The sequence below is a fragment of the Eleginops maclovinus genome, chromosome 1, assembly GCF_036324505.1.
Source record: "Eleginops maclovinus isolate JMC-PN-2008 ecotype Puerto Natales chromosome 1, JC_Emac_rtc_rv5, whole genome shotgun sequence".
NCBI classification, from domain to species: domain Eukaryota; kingdom Metazoa; phylum Chordata; class Actinopteri; order Perciformes; family Eleginopidae; genus Eleginops; species Eleginops maclovinus.
This window is the reverse complement of record NC_086349.1, coordinates 2,443,562-2,463,169: the sequence shown is the minus strand read 5'-3', so window position 1 is coordinate 2,463,169 and position 19,608 is coordinate 2,443,562. Positions and strand designations below refer to the sequence as shown.

The 19,608-nt window shown below is 39.4% G+C and overlaps 3 protein-coding genes across 3 annotated transcripts; 1 reads left to right on the top strand and 2 right to left on the bottom strand.

The window, feature by feature from the left end:
- The first annotated feature begins 742 nt into the window (after positions 1-742).
- On the top strand, positions 743-7,147 carry tmed4 (transmembrane p24 trafficking protein 4). The gene is made up of 5 exons (XM_063883192.1): positions 743-943; positions 1,899-1,999; positions 2,087-2,212; positions 3,779-3,925; positions 5,316-7,147. Exons 1-5 carry the CDS (start codon positions 805-807, stop codon positions 5,463-5,465), a joined length of 663 nt encoding a protein of 220 aa, XP_063739262.1. The 5' UTR covers positions 743-804; the 3' UTR covers positions 5,466-7,147.
- Positions 7,146-16,058, bottom strand: plpbp (pyridoxal phosphate binding protein). Its single transcript, XM_063883183.1, has 8 exons — positions 15,844-16,058; positions 14,905-15,012; positions 14,216-14,251; positions 14,061-14,136; positions 13,838-13,978; positions 12,659-12,801; positions 10,846-10,944; positions 7,146-8,182 (listed from the first exon to the last, which is right to left on the bottom strand). The coding sequence occupies exons 1-8, from the start codon at positions 15,955-15,957 to the stop codon at positions 8,003-8,005; spliced, it is 897 nt and encodes a 298-aa protein (XP_063739253.1). The 5' UTR covers positions 15,958-16,058; the 3' UTR covers positions 7,146-8,002.
- A 770-nt stretch (positions 16,059-16,828) lies between these two features.
- Positions 16,829-19,125, bottom strand: snrpg (small nuclear ribonucleoprotein polypeptide G). Its single transcript, XM_063888198.1, has 4 exons — positions 18,975-19,125; positions 18,751-18,773; positions 17,975-18,099; positions 16,829-17,075 (listed from the first exon to the last, which is right to left on the bottom strand). The coding sequence occupies exons 1-4, from the start codon at positions 19,004-19,006 to the stop codon at positions 17,025-17,027; spliced, it is 231 nt and encodes a 76-aa protein (XP_063744268.1). The 5' UTR covers positions 19,007-19,125; the 3' UTR covers positions 16,829-17,024.
- Positions 19,126-19,608: the final 483 nt, after the last annotated feature.

Below are 19,608 nucleotides of genomic sequence, written 5' to 3'. Positions count from 1 at the left end.
AAAGAGATTGATATGTTATCTTTATATATTGTGTAAAGCATTAGAAACACGATTTTCGAGTAAAATAGCATCAATTACATCAATTAACTACCCGATTCAATGAAATTATATAATATCTTACATACATAATATATATCCGAAACATTTTACATGGACACAACATTTTGACATCACATGTACACAGGAACAAACACAGAGTAAAAACAACCAAAAAGAAAGGAAAAATAATAAAATAATACAAAATGAAATATTTAACAAATACACATTTTCTAACCATTGCCTTGTCATATTGCTGTAATTCTTAGTAAACATGTTGACAATTCGGTCTGAAAAAAATATTGGATCTGTATCCAACATCATGAATTACTTTGACTAAAACCTGGCTTCGCCCTCCCACTGAAACTACTGTACCTCCCAAAACACATCCGAGACTGCACCAAGCTGATGAAGGCTACTCATCTCTTGTTTTGTTCTTTCTGCATCTTGCATTTTTAATGCTTAAAGCCTTGTCTTAGAACTACGAATGCTGTCACAGCTCATTGCTCATTATATTGTTCATTAAAATGATCAGTGCATTACAAAAATAAAATGTTCTTCTTCTTTTGGCTGATCTGGAGGTACAGAATAAAGGTATTCTGATTCTGATTCTGAACTTGGAAGTGAGTGCTGCCTGAGAAGCACACTTGAGGGCAAAACAAGCCCACAGCTCAGGAAATCCCCTTCCTTCTTCCGCAGTGGGAGATGACGTCAGCTGCTGCACCATCATAGTTTCTTGTGCTGATGTGCGTGAAGTGAAGAAGCTACATGATGCTCGCTTACCCTGCTGCTGGAGTCCTTTTAATATTAGCTTGGATTTATCCAAGTCACGCTCTTTATTTCCACATAGGAGAGACGGAGAAGAAATGTTTCATAGAAGAAATCCCAGACGAAACCATGGTTATTGGTAAGCTGCATTGGGCTCGTTAGCTTGACGTGATGTTAGCTAAAGCTAAAGCGAACAGCTGGCTCCATCAAAGATGCTGCATTGAGTTTGACTGTAGTATCGACAAAACGATTACCCAAAAACGTGTTTTAAAAAATATTTTGGCAAAAAAATGACAGTGTAGATTTTGTAAGATTTTGTGGCTGCTAATTTGCTTCTTCGTATAACATATCTGGACTAGCCGTATCTTTAGTAACACCATAGTTTATATTAAAAATATGAACTATTTGCAACAAGGCACTCATTGAGGCAGGTGACTTATCACTGACGGGTACAGGGTTACTGAGGGGCAGGGGCGATAAATAAGCAAGGTCTGATGTATTTATGGTGATCCAAACCTTAGCTAGGGTGAACATGTTGTACAATGTTCCTTCATTTTCAAATAATCACTACTTTACCTCTGTATTAGAAACACAGCCTAAAGTTAACTTCCATACAGCAGCACCATGTTATTCCCAAAGGGGTTCTGTGATGTGTTTTCCTCTGAAGGAGCACCCCAGATAGCATGGAGTTTTCCTCTGTTTTAAGGGGTACCTATTCCTATCACAATTTCACTCACCACAATAGATATATGCACATCGTATTTACAGCAATACTATTAAGATTATTGTTACAGATAAGCATACATTCTCTGCTCAATTAATGTGTAAATCTCGACATGTGGTGTTAAAGTGGTTGAATAGTCAAGAGACTTGAATAGAGTACATTTACCATCTACCATATACTTCTGCCCCATTTTGACAATTTTGATATTTTTTTGTATTTTCTGGCACTGTTGGGATATGTTGAATTCCCCCATTTACTGTGTGAAGTTTCTCCTAATTCTATTGTAATTCTACTGCTGTGCTTCTGGTGCAAAGTGACCATACTGGATGAGCTGAAGGCATGTGTGTATGTTGCTCTGCCTGTCTGACAGGAAAGTACAGGACTCAGCTGTGGGACAAGGTGACTAGTTCCTTCCTCGCAGCCACGCCCGGCCTGGGGATGCATGTGGAGATCAAGGATCCGGATACTAAGGTAAGCTAAGAGAAGATGGTGTACTGAGACACTCCCACATACATGTTCAGTCATTATAATATAAACATTTACCTTAAATTCTTCCAGATTATCCTCTCTCGACAATATGGCTCAGACGGACGGTTCACCTTCACCTCCCACACCCCCGGGGAACATCAGATCTGTTTGCACTCCAACTCCACTAAGATGGCTCTGTTCGCAGGAGGAAAACTGGTATGAGCGCAGTCACTTTATAACCGTTATTTTCCCACAAATGGTTCTACATTAGGTCCTGCTAGTTTATTTATTTTATTTTTGTATTATAAGTGGGCTTACTACTGGGAAAAAAAGCCTATCTTCAGGGAATTCAGTTTCATAAAGGAGATTGAAAAAAGTCTGATCCATGATTTTATCGTTCTCGTTAAACCATCCAGACCAGCTAACATCTAGAGTGGTCCTGGTCAGACCAGTTTTTTTTAAATGCACTGCAAATAAATATATAAAGCCTATAAAACTTGTACCTATTGCTGAATCCTAATAGTAAGTAGCATTTTCTTTAAAGTCATTATTTAATAGCACTGCACTCCCACATGTGTTTCCAGTTATTTCGGCTCATTAGCAGTCAGACTGACGAGGGCGCTATTTCTTCCGCCCAACCTGGTGCGAAAAAAGCTAACAGGAGTGAGGGAGGTGTCAATCAGGCACAGGATGGGTATCCCCACAACAGTCATAGTGCAAATGCAAACCAAAAAGCAACATTTACCTGATCGAGAAATGAAGCTCTTTAGGGTTGCCGCTTCTGTTCTGAAACGTTGTCTAAATTGTTGTTTAGGGCTTTGTTAGTGATGTCTTTTGTAATAATAAATAACTTATTTGAAAGAAACCTATGAGCAAACCTCTGATATACACAACAATTATAGTGATAGTAATCTGTCAACTAAGTAGTTAGTCATCAAAATCGTTATGTTACGTTATGTGATGTTACAGTCTGTTACATTAAGTTATGTTAAATTATGGCAACATCAACTTAACGTAACATATCCGGCGTAACGTAACGTGCTGTAACATGACATAACATAACGTAACATTACGTAGCGTAACATAACATAATGTAATCATGTAACATGACATCTTGTTACACTATGTCACATGACGTAGCATAACGTAACATTACTTAACAGAACATGACGCAACATGACGTAACATAGCGTAACATAACATAATGCAACGTAACATTACAGAACATGACATAACTAACATGACACATCTCCAAAATGCATGATATAAAAGAAAGCATCAATCCCTGCATTATGGACATTAAAGGTCCTACTTTCTACAGAAAAGGAGAATACTTTGACAAGACCAACGTGTGTGCCTGGTCCATCAGTACAGATCCAGCAGACTCCCGGGTCCCAGTTCATTGTGATTTTTGCATAGCAGTTATTAATATCCAAACTGTGTTTTCCCTAAAAATCTCCAGGTCAGTGAGTAGTTTAAAGAGCGGGGTTAGACTTTTAAGCCCTACCTGCTCAGGAATTTCCATATAATCGTCATATTTTTTGTTAACTTTAGACTTATTTAGTTTCAATAGTGTCTTACTCATCCTCTTGTTTTGTTTTGCCATTTCAAGCATTTCATCATCAGTCATTTCTGAAGAGATGTCTGGATTTGGACATATTTTTCATTTTTAGTTCTCATGATGCTTTAAAGTCTGATTTTACAAACTGAGCTTCTCAATTTCTTTGAATGCTCACGAAAACAAGCCCGTAGATCTGAATGATGTGTCTCCCCATGTTGCAGAGGGTGCATCTGGATATTCAGGTGGGAGAACACACCAACAACTACCCTGAAATCGCTGCTAAGGACAAACTGACGGAGCTGCAGCTGAGAGCCCGACAGCTGCTGGACCAGGTGGAGCAGATCCAGAAGGAGCAAAACTACCAGAGGGTCAGTAACAAAATACTCCAAGTAATGTGATCGATGACAGGAGGACTGGTAAGTTGAGGAGTGGAACAGAAATGAGTCTTAAAAGTTGGAAATGACATGTTACCACTTCTGGTTCCTTAATTTCAAATTTAGCAGTTTTCTAAACATGTCTTTGGTTAGACGCCTGAAATAACATCAGTGGTTATGTTCAACAACCTAAAATCTGACATTCAATAATCCACTGGTGGATGTCTGAAGCTTCTGAGTCATAAATACAGTGTTTGCTAGAACGTGACTTAATGGCCTACGAGCTGTGAGGGGGTCAGCCCCTCCCTACATCCAGGCCTTGGTTAAACCATACACTCCATCACCTGGACTTTGGTCTGCATCAGCCAATCAGCTTGCTGCTCCATCTCTGCGAGTGGGACCTACAGTAGGTACCCCTCAAAAATACGCCTATCCTGGCTCCTGATTGGTGGAATGAGCTCCCCACTGAAATCTGGAAAGCAGGAACTCTGCATATCTTCCGTAGCAAACTCAAAAACCCAAATCTTTGGATTATAAAATAAGATAAGAATGAATTTATTATTCCCAAACTGGGAAATGTTTGTGTTACAGCAGCATAAAACAATACAAGGCATAGCACATAATTAGAAATTAAAAAGAAGAAATAAACAAAGTTCTAAAGTATAAACATCTCAAAGGAGGAATAGAAATAAAAATAAACCGGCATTAGAGAAAAGATATATATATATATCTATAGAGTTGACTATGAAGATAAATAACCTATAAACAGTCAGTCAAGTAAACACTATTGAATTTAACAGAATATAAAGCAGGATATTATACACATAATAGGGCAATGAATGGAATATTAAATACCTTGGCAATTAAATTCTACAACAAAACCAAAAAAATAATTTATGCCTTGTAACTTATTCACCAGCACTTTCTTTTTGGTCCGAGTTTGAATCTTTTATGGTTTTTGCACCTATTAAAATACGCTTTGGATAAAAGCGTCAGCCAAATGTAATAAATGAGACGAATAAACGTCACGCCGCTTTTAGCTTAGCGGTGTTGAGGTGTAGTCATGTGACTATGATGTAGTTTCTTCATAGCTTAACATTAGCTTTTTGCTTCTGGTGATTTCATTTACGCTTCAAAAATCATTGAAGTTGTGTTAATATGTAGATATTATCCTGCTGAACAAAACATGTAAGCATCATAGTCATGTGTTTGCCACAGATTTTATTTTCTGCAATATTCTGAAATCCATTAGAAAACTCCCATTGATTTTATTCAGGTTACCATTGCATTGATTATCTTCTGGGTCCACTTCCAATATTACCTCCTCATAGCACCACTCTAAAGTCATTAAAGCCCTCTAGTGACATGATTGGGTCTTCTGCAGTATCGGGAGGAGCGGTTTCGCATGACCAGTGAGAGCACCAACCAGCGCGTCCTGTGGTGGTCCATCGCTCAGACACTCATCCTCATCGTCACTGGCATCTGGCAGATGAAGCACCTCAAGAGCTTCTTTGAGGCCAAGAAACTGGTCTGATGCGTGTCTGCAGCATGGCAGCAGCAGGAAAGACTCGAGCGAATGGAGTCACGCCCACCCAGAAACACCCAGGAGGAGACGTGTTCTTAAGGGGGAGCTGGGGCTGCTTGAGGGGGGGGTTATATGAGGTACTTCTCCACAGTCAGTGCATCACCTACAGAGTGATGATGAGAAGAATGTATTCTAGCTAGGAAGTCATGTGTTGTGCAAAGTGAAAGGACTGTTTTTGTCCATGGAGGCTGGTGGCATCAGATAGGACTCTAAGGTAAATTGATGAAAATATAAAAAATCTAGCATTAAAAAATCATTTTTTGGGTTAATACAGTTTGCTGCCCCTATCCACAGCAGAACATTAGCTTCCTGATGCTACTCCTGTCTGTTTCTCCAAACTGTAGTTAATACACTGAGTGGATATGCACCTCATACAACCCTCCTTTTAAAACACCCTCACTACATCTTTAATACCAGCCATAACTGGTACGAGCAAACTCACAAAGCAGTTGTAAAGCCTGGAGACTGTGTTGTTATTATTCATTGTTTGGCTGTTGTTAGTTTCCGACAGTGACAACACTCCACCTGCCTTTTTTGTGTTTTTGTTTACATTTCTTTTTCCTGTTCCAAGTTTATGAGGTCTAACAGGAGTGAATAACAGCAGTGGATATGTAACAATAAGGTCACCAAAAGTGTATTGATCTTTTATTTGATGCAGCCCCCCCTTTTTTCTTTTTTTTGTCAATACTGCATATATTTCTATTTCCAGGTGTTGCATTCTAACCACAGGCGTTCAGCGGGGACCATTAGGCAGACGCTATGATAATAATATTTCACCTGCATTCACATATTGATATTTATACAACCCTCCTTTTTTAGCACGCATACACAGTATATGCAGCCCTAATAAGAGAACGAGTGTTTATTCATGTTTAAGAAACAGTCCTAACATTAATGAAATATACATTATCATTATTAATGTTAATATTAATTTATATAAAACTTGTAAAGAAGATATACTTACAAATAATACAGTTAATATTATAAATCCTTGTATAAATCCCTGGTTTTATACCAGTGGAGGATTCTAATGTGGACATTAATAAACTCTTACACCTCCTTAATATCAGCTGATATAATGTTTATGAATGTGAAATGGAGGGTCAAACTTAAACCCCCCTGACTGTATATAGTTTGTCCCTGGAGTTGAGTTTCCTGTGCGTTGAGCAGGTGTGTAGATAGTTTGTGATACTTGTCTCTTACTAACAGGATCTACTGTTTGTTGTAAACAGCCGTTGACGTCCTGTTCATTTTCTACAGCCTTTTACACGGATTGAATGTCTGTCCAGCGTGTTTCTGCAGTGTTGTGGGAAGTATTTATTGAGCAGTTGTAGCCTGTGTTTCAGTGCTGAGCTTAAGCCAAATTTGATTTACTGTCATGAGTTTTTTTGGGTTCCATTTAGCAATGCCTGACAACTCTGAATTTGTTAGAAAATGATTTGATTTGAACAGAATTTAGTAAGTCTATTTTCTCCAGATCTTTTTTGCCAAGTTTAGATAGGAGTCAAATTCTTAAAATGAATTTCGGCCATTCAATTATTTTTTATTATGTTTGTTTATCACTCTTGGAATATTCTGATTTCCCCTGTGGTCACCTCCATGTGCTTAATAAAGACAATTTGGCCAAACAACTTTCTGTCTTTGTTTTATTAGAGCCACTTTGCCAAATACAAGGCGAATGGCAGAAATGTTCAGCAAAAACATTTATTGCTCATCTTCGACCCCTCCCCCCCAAACAACGGCTAGTTAAGACAGCAACCACACGTTAATCATCTTTTAGTTTGATCACTGACAGTAAAAGCACTTTTCATGGAGACAGGACAACACACCGACCTTGTGACAGAATCCCCTGCGACAGCGTGTACAGCTGCAGTGTGAGATCCACTGGAAACAGAAACAGCACTTTGCATAGATTCACTCGCTCAGCTGCAACACGCACAAACACAAGACTCCACAGAAACTCTCCCTCCACGTTCCCTCTCGTTCATATCAAGAATAGAGATCTGTCACCGCTGGAACGCCATAAGAAACAATGTGAAACACACAATACTATGTGTCATTATAAAGGGATAAATGATTTATTAAATCAAGTCTTCGTTTCATCTGTACAACAAAAACGGTACATCGTGCCGTGTGGGATTCTTCCTCTGGGCTGGGAAGGTAGAAAATATCAAGACAAATCCAAACAAATCAAAATGTCATCGTGTTTTCTACGTTTGTGTCATTGCAGGAAGGAAGTCGGAGCACTACAGGTTAGTAACACACAACTTTTAAAAAGGTACAACTAATTCGTACTGAATGCCGCTTTTTAATGCTTAAAAGAGCAACAAGGGCACACAAAAAAGTGAAGAGGATTAGGCAATTACACTTTAAAATTATGCAACAATTCTTTTGCAATCCTAGCTCCACATGGCTGAAATGATGTGCTCCACTGCTCTACCCAGTGTGCAGGTGAAGTGTTAAAGGACTTCAGAGCGAGCGGATCCTTATGGTTTGGACACAGTCAGGTGCTGCATCTTCTTGGCCGCCTCCTCGGACACACTCTTGCCGGTTTTCTCCGGGCTGGGGGCCGGGCTGGGGGCCGGAGTGTTGGTCGCACTGTTGGGATAGTCCCTGTTGCCAAATATGACGCTACCCACTCGCACGTTGGTGGAGCCCACCTCGATCTTTAATGTAAAGGAGTACAGGTGTTAGAGCAGGAGAGACTCCTACTGAGTCCATCAGAGTACCTTTATTCGTCCCGGGGGGGGGGGGGGGATTTACAGATACATTTGAGATAAAAGATTTCAGATTAAAGATCTGCATTAATCACATTCATAATGAATCCAGTAACAGCCATAACTATGAACATCTCAAAGCAACTGAACACTGATTGGGGGGATTGACTTACAGCTTCATGGTTTACATTTGCCCAAACAATGTAAATACACGAGTATTTTATATAAAATTGTAATTATAGTATATATTATAACATAATCATTTCAAGGGGAGCCTGACGTAAAATAAAACCAACAGACAAGACTTCTTAAATCACAACACAAATGATAGATCATAATAGAACATAACTACTATATGGCCACAGTGTTTTGTAAGTTTTAAATCATGTACAATTCTCAACAAAATAAAAAGACAAAGCCGTTTTAAACATTTAAGGGAGTTCAGCATGGTGTGTCTGGTAAATTATTCCTATCTGAAGGTGCTTTGATCAGAAATGATCTATAACAATACAGCTCTGGAAAACATTAAGAGACCAGTCCAAATGTTTCTGAAATCTTTATCTCTACATGTATGGCAGCCATTCCAGTGTCTGTTCAATTCCAACACAGAGATATGTTGTCAGTAGTTTATAGAATACAATAAAAAAATGTATATAATAATTGACTTCAATGACATACAGTGGGGCAAAAAAGTATTTAGTCAGCCACCAATTGTGTAAGTTCTCCCATTTAAAAAGATGAGAGAGGCCTGTAATTTTGATCATAGGTACACCTCAACTATGAGAGACAGAATGAGAAATAAAATCCAGAAAATCACATTGTAGGATTTTTAATGAATTTATTTTCAAATGATTGTGGAAAATAAGTATTTGGTCAATAACAAAAGTTCATCTCAATACTTTGTTATATACCCTTTGTTGGCAATGACAGAGGTCAAACGTTTTCTGTAAGTCTTCACAAGGTTTCCACACACTGTTGCTGGTATTTTGGCCCATTCCTCCATGCAGATCTCCTCTAAAGCACTGATGTTTTGGGGCTGTCGCTGGGCAACACGGACTTTCAACTCCCTCCAAAGATTTTCTATGGGGTTGAGATCTGGAGACTGGCTAGGCCACTCCAGGACCTTGAAATGCTTCTTACGAAGCCACTCCTTCGTTGCCCTGGCGGTGTGTTTGGGATCATTGTCATGCTGAAAGACCCAGCCACGCTTCATCTTCAGTGCCCTTGCTGATGGAAGGAGGTTTTCACTCAAAATCTCACGATACATGGCCCCATTCATTCTTTCCTTTACACGGATCAGTCGTCCTGGTCCCTTTGCAGAAAAACCGCCCCAAAGCATGATGTTTCCACCCCCATGCTTCACAGTAGGTATGGTGTTCTTTGGATGCAACTCTGCATTCTTTCTCCTCCAAACACGACGAGTTGAGTTTTTACCAAAAAGTTCTATTTTGGTTTCATCTGACCATATGACATTCTCCCAATCCTCTTCTGGATCATCCAAATGCCCTCTAGCAAACTTCAGACGGGCCTGGACATGTACTGGCTTAAGCAGGGGGACACGTCTGGAACTGCAGGATTGAAGTCCCTGGCTGCGTAGTGTGTTACTGATGGTAGCCTCTGTTACTTTGGTCCCAGCTCTCTGCAGGTCATTCACTAGGTCCCCCCGTGTGGTTCTGGGATTTTTGCTCACCGTTCTTGTGATCATTTTGACCCCACGGGGTGAGATCTTGCGTGGAGCCCCAGATGGAGGGAGATTAGCAGTGGTCTTGTATGTCTTCCATTTTCGAATAATTACTCCCACAGTTGATTTCTTCACACCAAGCTGCTTACCTATTGCAGATTCAGTTTTCCCAGCCTGGTGCTGGTCTACAATTTAGTCTCTGGTCTCCTTTGACAGCTCTTTGGTCTTGGCCATAGTGGAGTTTGGAGTATGACTGTTTGAGGTTGTGGACAGGTGTCTTTTATACTGATAACGAGTTCAAAAAGGTGCCATTAATACAGGTAACGAGTGGAGGACAGAGGAGCCTCTTAAAGAAGAAGTTACAGGTCTGTGAGAGCCAGAAATCTTGCTTGTTTGTAGGTGACCAAATACTTATTTTACCGAGGAATTTACCAATGAATTCTTTAAAAATCCTACAATGTGATTTCCTGGATTGTTTCCCCCATTCTGTCTCTCATAGTTGAAGTGTACCTATGATGAAAATTACAGGCCTCTCTCATCTTTTTTAAATGGGAGAACTTGCACAATAAGAGAAAATGATAATGCTGAAGTGGCCTCATAATTTTTTCAGCCGCTGTATATTATTATAATTTTTAAATAATTTGCCACATTTAAATGATAAAACGTGACAGAAATGGATATTTCTGTTTTAATTTGCAAATCTTAGGGTTTACAAATTCATGTAGAAACATTCAATATTCTATATATTACTCAAACTCACCCAGCCTGACTTAAACTGAATTAATGTTCAAATACTGGGCACTAAAATACATCATTTGTGTTCATTAAGTCAAATATTTAAAAAACTTACCTAAATTCCAAGAAGGATTTCATCTGGCCATATTTGCTTTCATATTAGTGTTTGTAAAAGCTGATGTGGAGCGATACTCACGGCGTGTTCGAAGTCTGTGGACATCCCCATGCTGAGCTCCACCTGCTCCAGAGGAAGCTTCAGACTGTCACACAGCTCCTGCCTCCGACTCGACAGCATCTGCAGCCCGGACACACGAGTCATTATTTTATCTGACGCTTACATTTCACTTTCACAGTTGTATCACTTGCATTTATGTTTATTGCATTATTTTACTTATCTACTTCTAGATAAGTATAGAGGTCCAAAGTATTCAGTATTTTGCATTGTTGGAGGGAATTAAGAGTTTCATTTCCAACAACTACTAATATTCTAGCTATTGTGCACATGACCGTTAAACTATCGGATCTTAAAGGTCACGTATTATGCTGTATTTCAACAATATCTTATAGGTCTCAGATCTATACAAAACATGTCTCTGAAGTTTTTTGCTCAAAATACCAAACTGATCATGAGTTATAGCATGGCATAAACCCCTCTGTTTCAGCCCTGTTCCAAAAGTGCTGATTCTGTGTCTGTCGCTTTAAATGCTAATGAGCTGCTGCTGGCCACGCCCCTTTACCAGAGTGTTTCACAATGTCCACCAGCAGAAACCCCGCAGTTCAAGGTTTCATTTAGGACCAACCCAGCAACAGCAAAAAGTGGAAGTTGAACGTCTCAGACATCCTGCTGAAACCTGTGGCCAACATTACACAGACACACAGGTGCTGCAGGAGGGGATTCAGGTAAGAGGGTGGGCGGGGGCTTACCGTGGTTGGTTTGTTGCTAATGCCGAACAACCCACAAATGACGTCAAAGTTGAAGTTTACGTCACGTATGATTGGAAAAACCAATCTCACCCATTTTTAGAGCGGCTTTCACATACTTGGATCAGGAGGGAAACAAGAGACAATCTTTTTTCCTGACACTTTGTGAGTCACACAGGGGAGACATTTAGATATATATGTGTATAAAAGACATTAAAAAGTGTATTTCGCATAACAGGGGACCTTCAAGTGAAATCAATATTTATGAGCTTTAAAAAGAATCTGATGACAAAATATCTGCTGAGTGGATTTATAGCATATTAATGCACAACAAATACACGGTGCGATCAGCCGGCACAATGGAGAAGATGGCGCCGTGGATGGCTGCCGAGTCTCTAGCTCCTCTCCAACTTTGCAATATTTTCGTTTTATTTACACTTTTATTTTATTATTTTGTCTTACGTCCTTTTATAATATGTGGCATTGTTAGAGGAGCTTGGGACCTTCCTTGCCATAACTACACTGTAGCTGCTGTGCACTTGATAATAAAAACCCTTGAACCTTAAACCGTGCAACCGACAGTAACCTGTGTGTTTGCTCTTTGGTGGAAACACAATGCGAGGGGACTCTGAAACTAATATGTCAGACCTAATGTGGCATTTTTTGTAACTTATCAACATGTCTGCAAGAAGATAATATCAGCCTTCCAAATTTATCTAGACTAGAGAACTAGAGTTGAGATAATAAGAACAATCTGCCTCGAGTAAGACACATCTGTATCAGTGTAGTTTTTGTCACCTGTAGATATAAAGCAGACACCTTATTGACATCAGATTCAAAACCAAGTGTTATTCATGGGAGCCTTTCAGAGGGCTGCAGTGTATGATTTGATTTTTTGTTTTCCTTATAAAAACCAACCACACCGTCTGTCAAACCCCACGTTGATGTCTTTTTATGCAGGTCCAAAACCCAGAGACATTTTATTGACTTCAGACGGAGAATAGCAGGTTTCAATAGTCAAATTATTATTATTTTTATTGTACTTCTATTTTTATTATTGGACATAAAATAGCTCTAGTCTTCTGTACCTGAAAGTCTGGGTTGGGGCCGAGGTTGAGGTCGTATCCGTAGCGACCGATGGTCATGAGTCCTAAGAAGTCCAGAGCGGAGCACTTAGACAGGATGTGCTGCACTGTGTCCACCGTGTCCTCCGGGGGTAGCCCGTGTTTATCTGCAGAAAACATGTGACACACTGTGAGCAAACATGGATCGCTCTCCACAGGGACGCTGCTGGGGAACAGGGTGGTCACTGGTTTGTGTCCCGGTATGGGCAAAAAAATCCTGACCTTAAGCAAGGCACTGAACCCTTCCCATGACATCCCCTTTGCTCTGACACCAAATAGCTAATAACGGAATTAATACTACACAGAACTGAAATGTGTTATAAGATAGAAACAACTGCAGTAGATATTCTTAGTATGTGCTGCAAATCACCCCTACGGTTTGGTTCAAATTTGAACACAATCCTAAGAGAAATAAGCAGTTGGTGAGGATTAACATCTGCAAACTTTGAAAATTCATAACTAAAAAGTATCTGAATCAAAATGTTTTCAGTAATTCTATGATATGCTGGGGGGTCTGGATATTTCAGTATGAAAGGCTTGAAGACTTTCAGATTATGCAGGGACACTTTTGAGCAATTCCGCCCCTTCCCTCTGACACCTCTCCATAGAAGCAAAGTTCAGCAACCTTTAATATCAATTACAATTTGTCTGAAGCTGCAAAACATATTTGATGGCACAGCTTATAAAGTAGTTTTACTCTATATTTAAAAAAAACGATATGTTGTTGCATCTGTGAGGGTCTATTGCTATTTCTACCTGTTATAACATATGAAGCAGGATATTGCTTATTTCTTCAAATATGAAAAGCATAAACTTCAGCCAGCAGTGTTGGCAGTAAAAGCTAATTAATTAATCTCTCTATTTCATGACTTTCCTTTTTTAAGAATTAGCAATATTTAGTTTTCTAAGGCCAGGAAATAGTCGTAGAAGGATGTGACATATATTTGCTGACCAAATATGAATATTATTTCAGTGTCACAGTATCATCTCAAACTCCTTTTACAATAAAGTGTCCTCTGTGCCAGGAAAAATGTTAGAGGGGCTCAGGAGGTGGGTTGCCGACTCCTGATATATCCTAACCCTCGAGGACAAATAAAGTACGTCTTGTTTTTTCCATTCAGTATGTCTGAGCAGAACACATACTCTGTTCTCCGCTGGTGTTGAGCTGCACCATGACCTTTAACCTCTGAGTGCTGGCTCCTCTGAGACGCTGCCACGAGCTGTTCACCCTGTCCGCCAGCTTCGCAGAGTCCACCGTCTCCACCAGGAACAGGTTGGGCACGCCTGGATCACAAACACAAACACACACACACTCAGTGAAGGCTGTTAACGCGCAGGTGGAGCGGGAGAGCGGAGCGGCACTCACCCAGGAGTTTGTTCACATTGTTCTTCTGCAGATGGCCGATAAAATGCCACCTGATTTCAGGACATGAGGCCAAAATCTTGCAAAGAAAAAAGGAACACTGTGTGAATATTTGGGAGAAGTAGATTCTACCTTCTAATTTAAAAATGTAATCTCACCAGAGGATCAGAAGCTTTGTCCACCAGTTCATTTACCTGGAGAGGAGAGGAAGGAACAACAAATCAGTTCACACCATTACTGAAAAGCAGCCTCTAATGTAATCATACAGAGATATTGCCAGTGACAGGAAAATATAAAATCATGAAGGACGGATGTAACAATTGTTATTTATTTATATATATTTTTGTATAAAATAATGAGATTTTAACATAATTTCAATAATCCTCTCATATATATATATATATATATATATATATATATATATATATATATATATATATATATATATATATATATATATATATAAGGCTTTTCAGCTCTTAATCTTTTTACAAAAGACCAAATAACCTTTAGGGTGTGTTAAGACTATGTTAATGCTACACAGATTCAAAGTATACGTAAGATATCATTCTGTAGATATCATTTGCAGTAAATATTTGTTATTTAGGAGGAAAATACTATAAAACTTTCAGCAACAAATATTTACATGAACATCTGTTGCAAATTTCAACTCAATCCAATAAAAAATAAATGAGACATATAATCTGTAGTAGGACATTTTCACATCATTTCCCCACTAAATGTATGCCATGGTAAGGGTCTTGATATTTGGGTAAGGAAGGCCCCTTCAGGACTATGCATGCAGGGCCCGTTTGGACTGATGCTGACCTGCAACATTTATACTCACGTAGTTTTCTCCAAAGTTACGATGCCCTTGTCTGTACGCCTCCACAACCATCTCTGGAGGTTTCGTCTTGCTGACAGCCACGAGGCGGGGCGGCACGACTGGAAGAGTCTGAGGAAGGACAGAACATCATCAGAATCAGCAGATCTCAGTGATGCAGCCGGAGCTGTGACTCAGCCCTGAGAGGCTAGACTGTGATGAAGCCCTCGGTTTCTGGCTGCTGTGTTCACCTTAAGGAAGAGATTCTTAGTAGACAAACACTCATGGGCTCCACGTATTGCAGAATTAATCAAAGATCTGTAAAACTGAGTTCCTCCACATAAAATCATGCAACATCTAAACATTTTAACATCAACTTTAAATCTTGTTTTATCAATATTGAATGGATCAATTAAGGAAATCTAAGTAAAGTAAGACCAAAACGACCAATTAGTCCGCTAATCGACTAAGAGGGTCATGTCATGCATTCAGGTCTTCTCATAATTACGATTATTAATACAACCCACCCCCCCCCCCCCCCCCCCCCCCCCCCCCCCCCCCCACACACACACACACACACACACACACACACACACACACACACACACACACACACACACACACACACACACACACACACACACACACACACACACACACACACACACAGAGCTGTGGAGTGAGGATGGTACACAGCGTGCTCTTCAGCCTGTTTTTTAAATAGCCCACAGACATGGCAAATGCCAACCCGACGCCGGACTGCTTTTCCCACGCACGTGAGGCTGCCGCCAGTAATACCCGTGCATGGTGTTATGAAAGTGCTGCTACTAACTCCCAGCCAGAGGTTGAGGTGTTTGCATGGCAGCCTTACATAACGGGTCGTGCCGCTGCAGCACGACTTTCTCGGACCCGGACAGTGGAGCTCCGGCAGCTCCAGAGAGGAGCCTCCCGGGCTGCAGTTACCTTGGGCCGCCGTACCGCCGCCTGGTTCACCCGATCCACTACCGACTGTAGCGCCTTCCCAACCTCCTCCGACATTGCTGCTTTCCACATACGGGCGAGCAGCGACGACGACATACAACGTAGAGAGACGTCTCTGCGATGACGACAATCGGCTTTCAAAATAAAAGTCCACCTGAGCAGGAAGCGTGTCCTTCAGAGAGCGCCCCCTGCTGTCCGGGCTTCAGCAGGGCAGTCTGACTAAAGGAGAGGGGCTGATTTAGAGATGAGCAACGCGAGGCCTTTACTCAGTGCGTCACAGGGACATGCGATCATTTTTTTCACTTGATTGTTTTCCATGTCTGTTAATCAAAGCACACTCAACCCCTTGAAAAGTTATTGATAAATAGTTTTCTATCTAGTCAATGGTTTAGCCAAATATAATACAAATATTTTTTTCATAGATACAATATGATTTTTGTCACTTTATCAATTTAAGTACCTGGAAATACTCCGTATAACACTGCTGAACTCCTGAGCTCTGTGAATGACTACTCACATTTGTTTATAGTACACACAAATATATATATATATATATATATATATCTGCCATATACATCTGTTTATATGTAATATATGCATCTGTCCATACCTCCTCATTCAACAGTGTAAAGTATTTAAATTACTGTACAGTGTATTTACATTTCAATGTGTTCCACATATGTATATATTTTACATCTTTATTGTTGTTATTATATATATTTTCTTGTCTAATTTTTGCACTATTTCATTTATCTTATAATGCACTATGCATGTTGAGTTGTTGGAGGAGCCTGGGATATAAGATTTTCATTGCCAACATACACGCTGTATCTGCTGTGCATACGACAAATAAAACCTTTGAACCATGATCTACAGTACCATGAATAAAGAACCTGTAACAGTGGCCTCAGGCTGTTATCTGAGACATGGTGTTAAAAATCTGTAATAAGTAAACTAAACAGACAACTTACAAAGAAACACTGGTTTATTCACACGATCAATATCTCACACGCAATTCAAAATATGTCCAAACATGACATCCGCGTCAATGGAAATCAGACAGACATGTTACAGTTCAAAGCCACACAAACGCATTGCCTCTTTCCAAACAAAGAACTAAAAAGTATAACAGAAGGTAAAAAAGGTGTGGATCTTTCGCTCTCTCATACTCGCTCCAAGGCCTCCAACATGATGATGCTGTTTCCCCTGATGACCTGTGACACATGATGAGAGCACAGAGTTAATCAAGACAGACTTCCTCCATGCGTCAACTGTGATATTGATATAAGGGCTACAATTAACCAGAATGCATTTCACTAATTCCACATGTGCTCAGCTGTTTAGTATATTTTTACATTTCAAGTCTAGTTTCTTCAGTTTTACTAGCATAACTACAGTGAATGTGTGCTAGGCTGTTTGTTGCAAATGTGCAGCTGACTTCTCTGCTGCCGCTAAGTGCTGTCCCTGATCACATTGTGTAGATGCATGCAGGACTGAAGGTTCAGTGAATAACGTACTGCTTTACCTACAACACCCTGTGTAGACATTATGCTTATTCACTTGTGTTATTCCTGCCTTTCCAGAAGGATTAAATAACTCATTACTTCTTGACTTAAAAGATACTTTAATCTAAGGAGGGCATAAAATGCACATTTATGACTCTTTGCTAGAGCTGGTTAAGCACACATTTTATTTAAGAAATTATGTTTACGTCGGCATTAGAGATTTTTATATATATATATAATATATAATATATATATATATAATATATATATATATAATATATAATATATATAATATAAATATATATAATATATATATATATATATCAAATTTAATTTAAATTAATACTACAGTTTTTGTACATATTGATATTATTGGACTATGCTACGGTCAAGTTTCTGTCACTATTTTCAGCAGGTGAAAGTGCCATAATGCAGATTTCAGTGGACAGTTATAAATAAACTAAGACCATATACCACCAAAATAAAACGTAGTTTATACTCAATATTGCACTAAGTAGTAGAAAATGAATGGTTTTGGATACAGCTTTGTTCTTGCATTGGATTTGTTGACGATCAAAAAACAAAGAACACCAAGCTCAGATACTGACCACCATGCCAATGTTGTTCTGTTGTCCTCCTGGGCCCATCTCCAGAGAGTCATCCACCACCAGGTTCATGAAGGGGTCGAACCCGCGCAGGATGCCCTGCACGTGTCTGCCTCCATTCAACTTCACTGAAGGACAAAATAAATCTCTGATAAATATTGCATGATATGATAATATTCATGTTTATTTTCAGTTTAAAAAAGGTCCACCCTGCTCTCACAGGATGTTCTGCTGATAATCACTGATCCAGATCCAATATTGCAATACACAACACTAACCTTCAGTTTTATTCGGGAAGTTTTGAGATGCTATATGTTGCTTGTTTTGCAGCCTGTTCAGGATAATGTGCTCTTGAAGCTAAAACAGGAATATTTTCCTTACTATATCTGCACATATTTTGATTTGCTTTGAGATTCTTTAACCATTAACTTCTGATTGTTTCTATTCTCGTTAAACTGCTGCTCAGAGGATTTGTTTGTGCCCTTTGTTTTAGCAGTCAGTTTAAACTATTTTCCAGTTTTGTTTACAATGTACAAAACAAACCCTGCAAACAAAATAACTTTTAGGCTATACATTCTAGAACATATACTTTTAAACATTAGGTTGCAGATGAATCACAATAAAAACACCCATTTTTATTTAAACGCTACAACTTCATTGATTAATGATTCATCTTTGTTCTTGGCCTATTGTACTTTTTACACGAGTGCTTTCCAAATTTTAAAGAGTCATTTCAACGATTTCAATAGACTTTAATATGGGCTTTTAAATATACTCACGGGAAAGTTTCTTGTCCATGAACCTGTAGAAAGAAAAACATTATGTTATGTTAGAGAGGCTTTTAGACGATAACTACTTAGATAGCATTCAGACCGGCAAGCTAATGTTAGCTACCTTCGTTTGCAAACAACGTAGCAGGGTAACTTCACTCATTTTATAGAATTATACGTCAACAGATTATTGTGTACGTTATAAGTTCATTTGAACAAACCGGGATACTTACTTCTTCAACTCTGGGGGGTGTGCTTTGCTCATGTTGTCTGTATTTTCTAAAAACCGACAGAGTTGTTTGAATGTTCGTTGTTCAGTCGTTCGCAATACCGCGGAAGGAAAACGTGCGCTGAACGACCGGATGTTCCTACCGCAGCTAAATGCTCAGAGCGCCGCCATAAGGCCAGGAGGAGACACTGTTAGTTCATTTCATATGTTTAGAACAAAACAGTCGGTAAAAAAGTTAGGCAAAGCACAATATAAGCTTCAATAACGTTTTCCAATTAAGGCCTCGTCTTCATAGATTATTTCCATGATTAACTGACCAATGTGAAGGAAATAAGTATTTGATCCCCTGCCGATTTTGTAAGTTTGCCCACTGACAAAGAACTGAACAGTCTATACTTTTAATGGTAGGTATATTTTAACAGTGAGACAGAATATCAGAAAGAACATCCAGAAATGTAGATTAAAAGATATAAATTGATTAGCATTTAATGGTGGGAAATAAGTATTTGATCCCCTTCAAAACATGCCTCAGTTCTTGGTGGAGAAAGCCTTGTTGGACAGCACAGAGGGCAGATGCTTCTTGTAGTTGGTCACCAGGTTTGCTCACATCTCAGGAGGGATTTTGTTCTCTCCTTTCT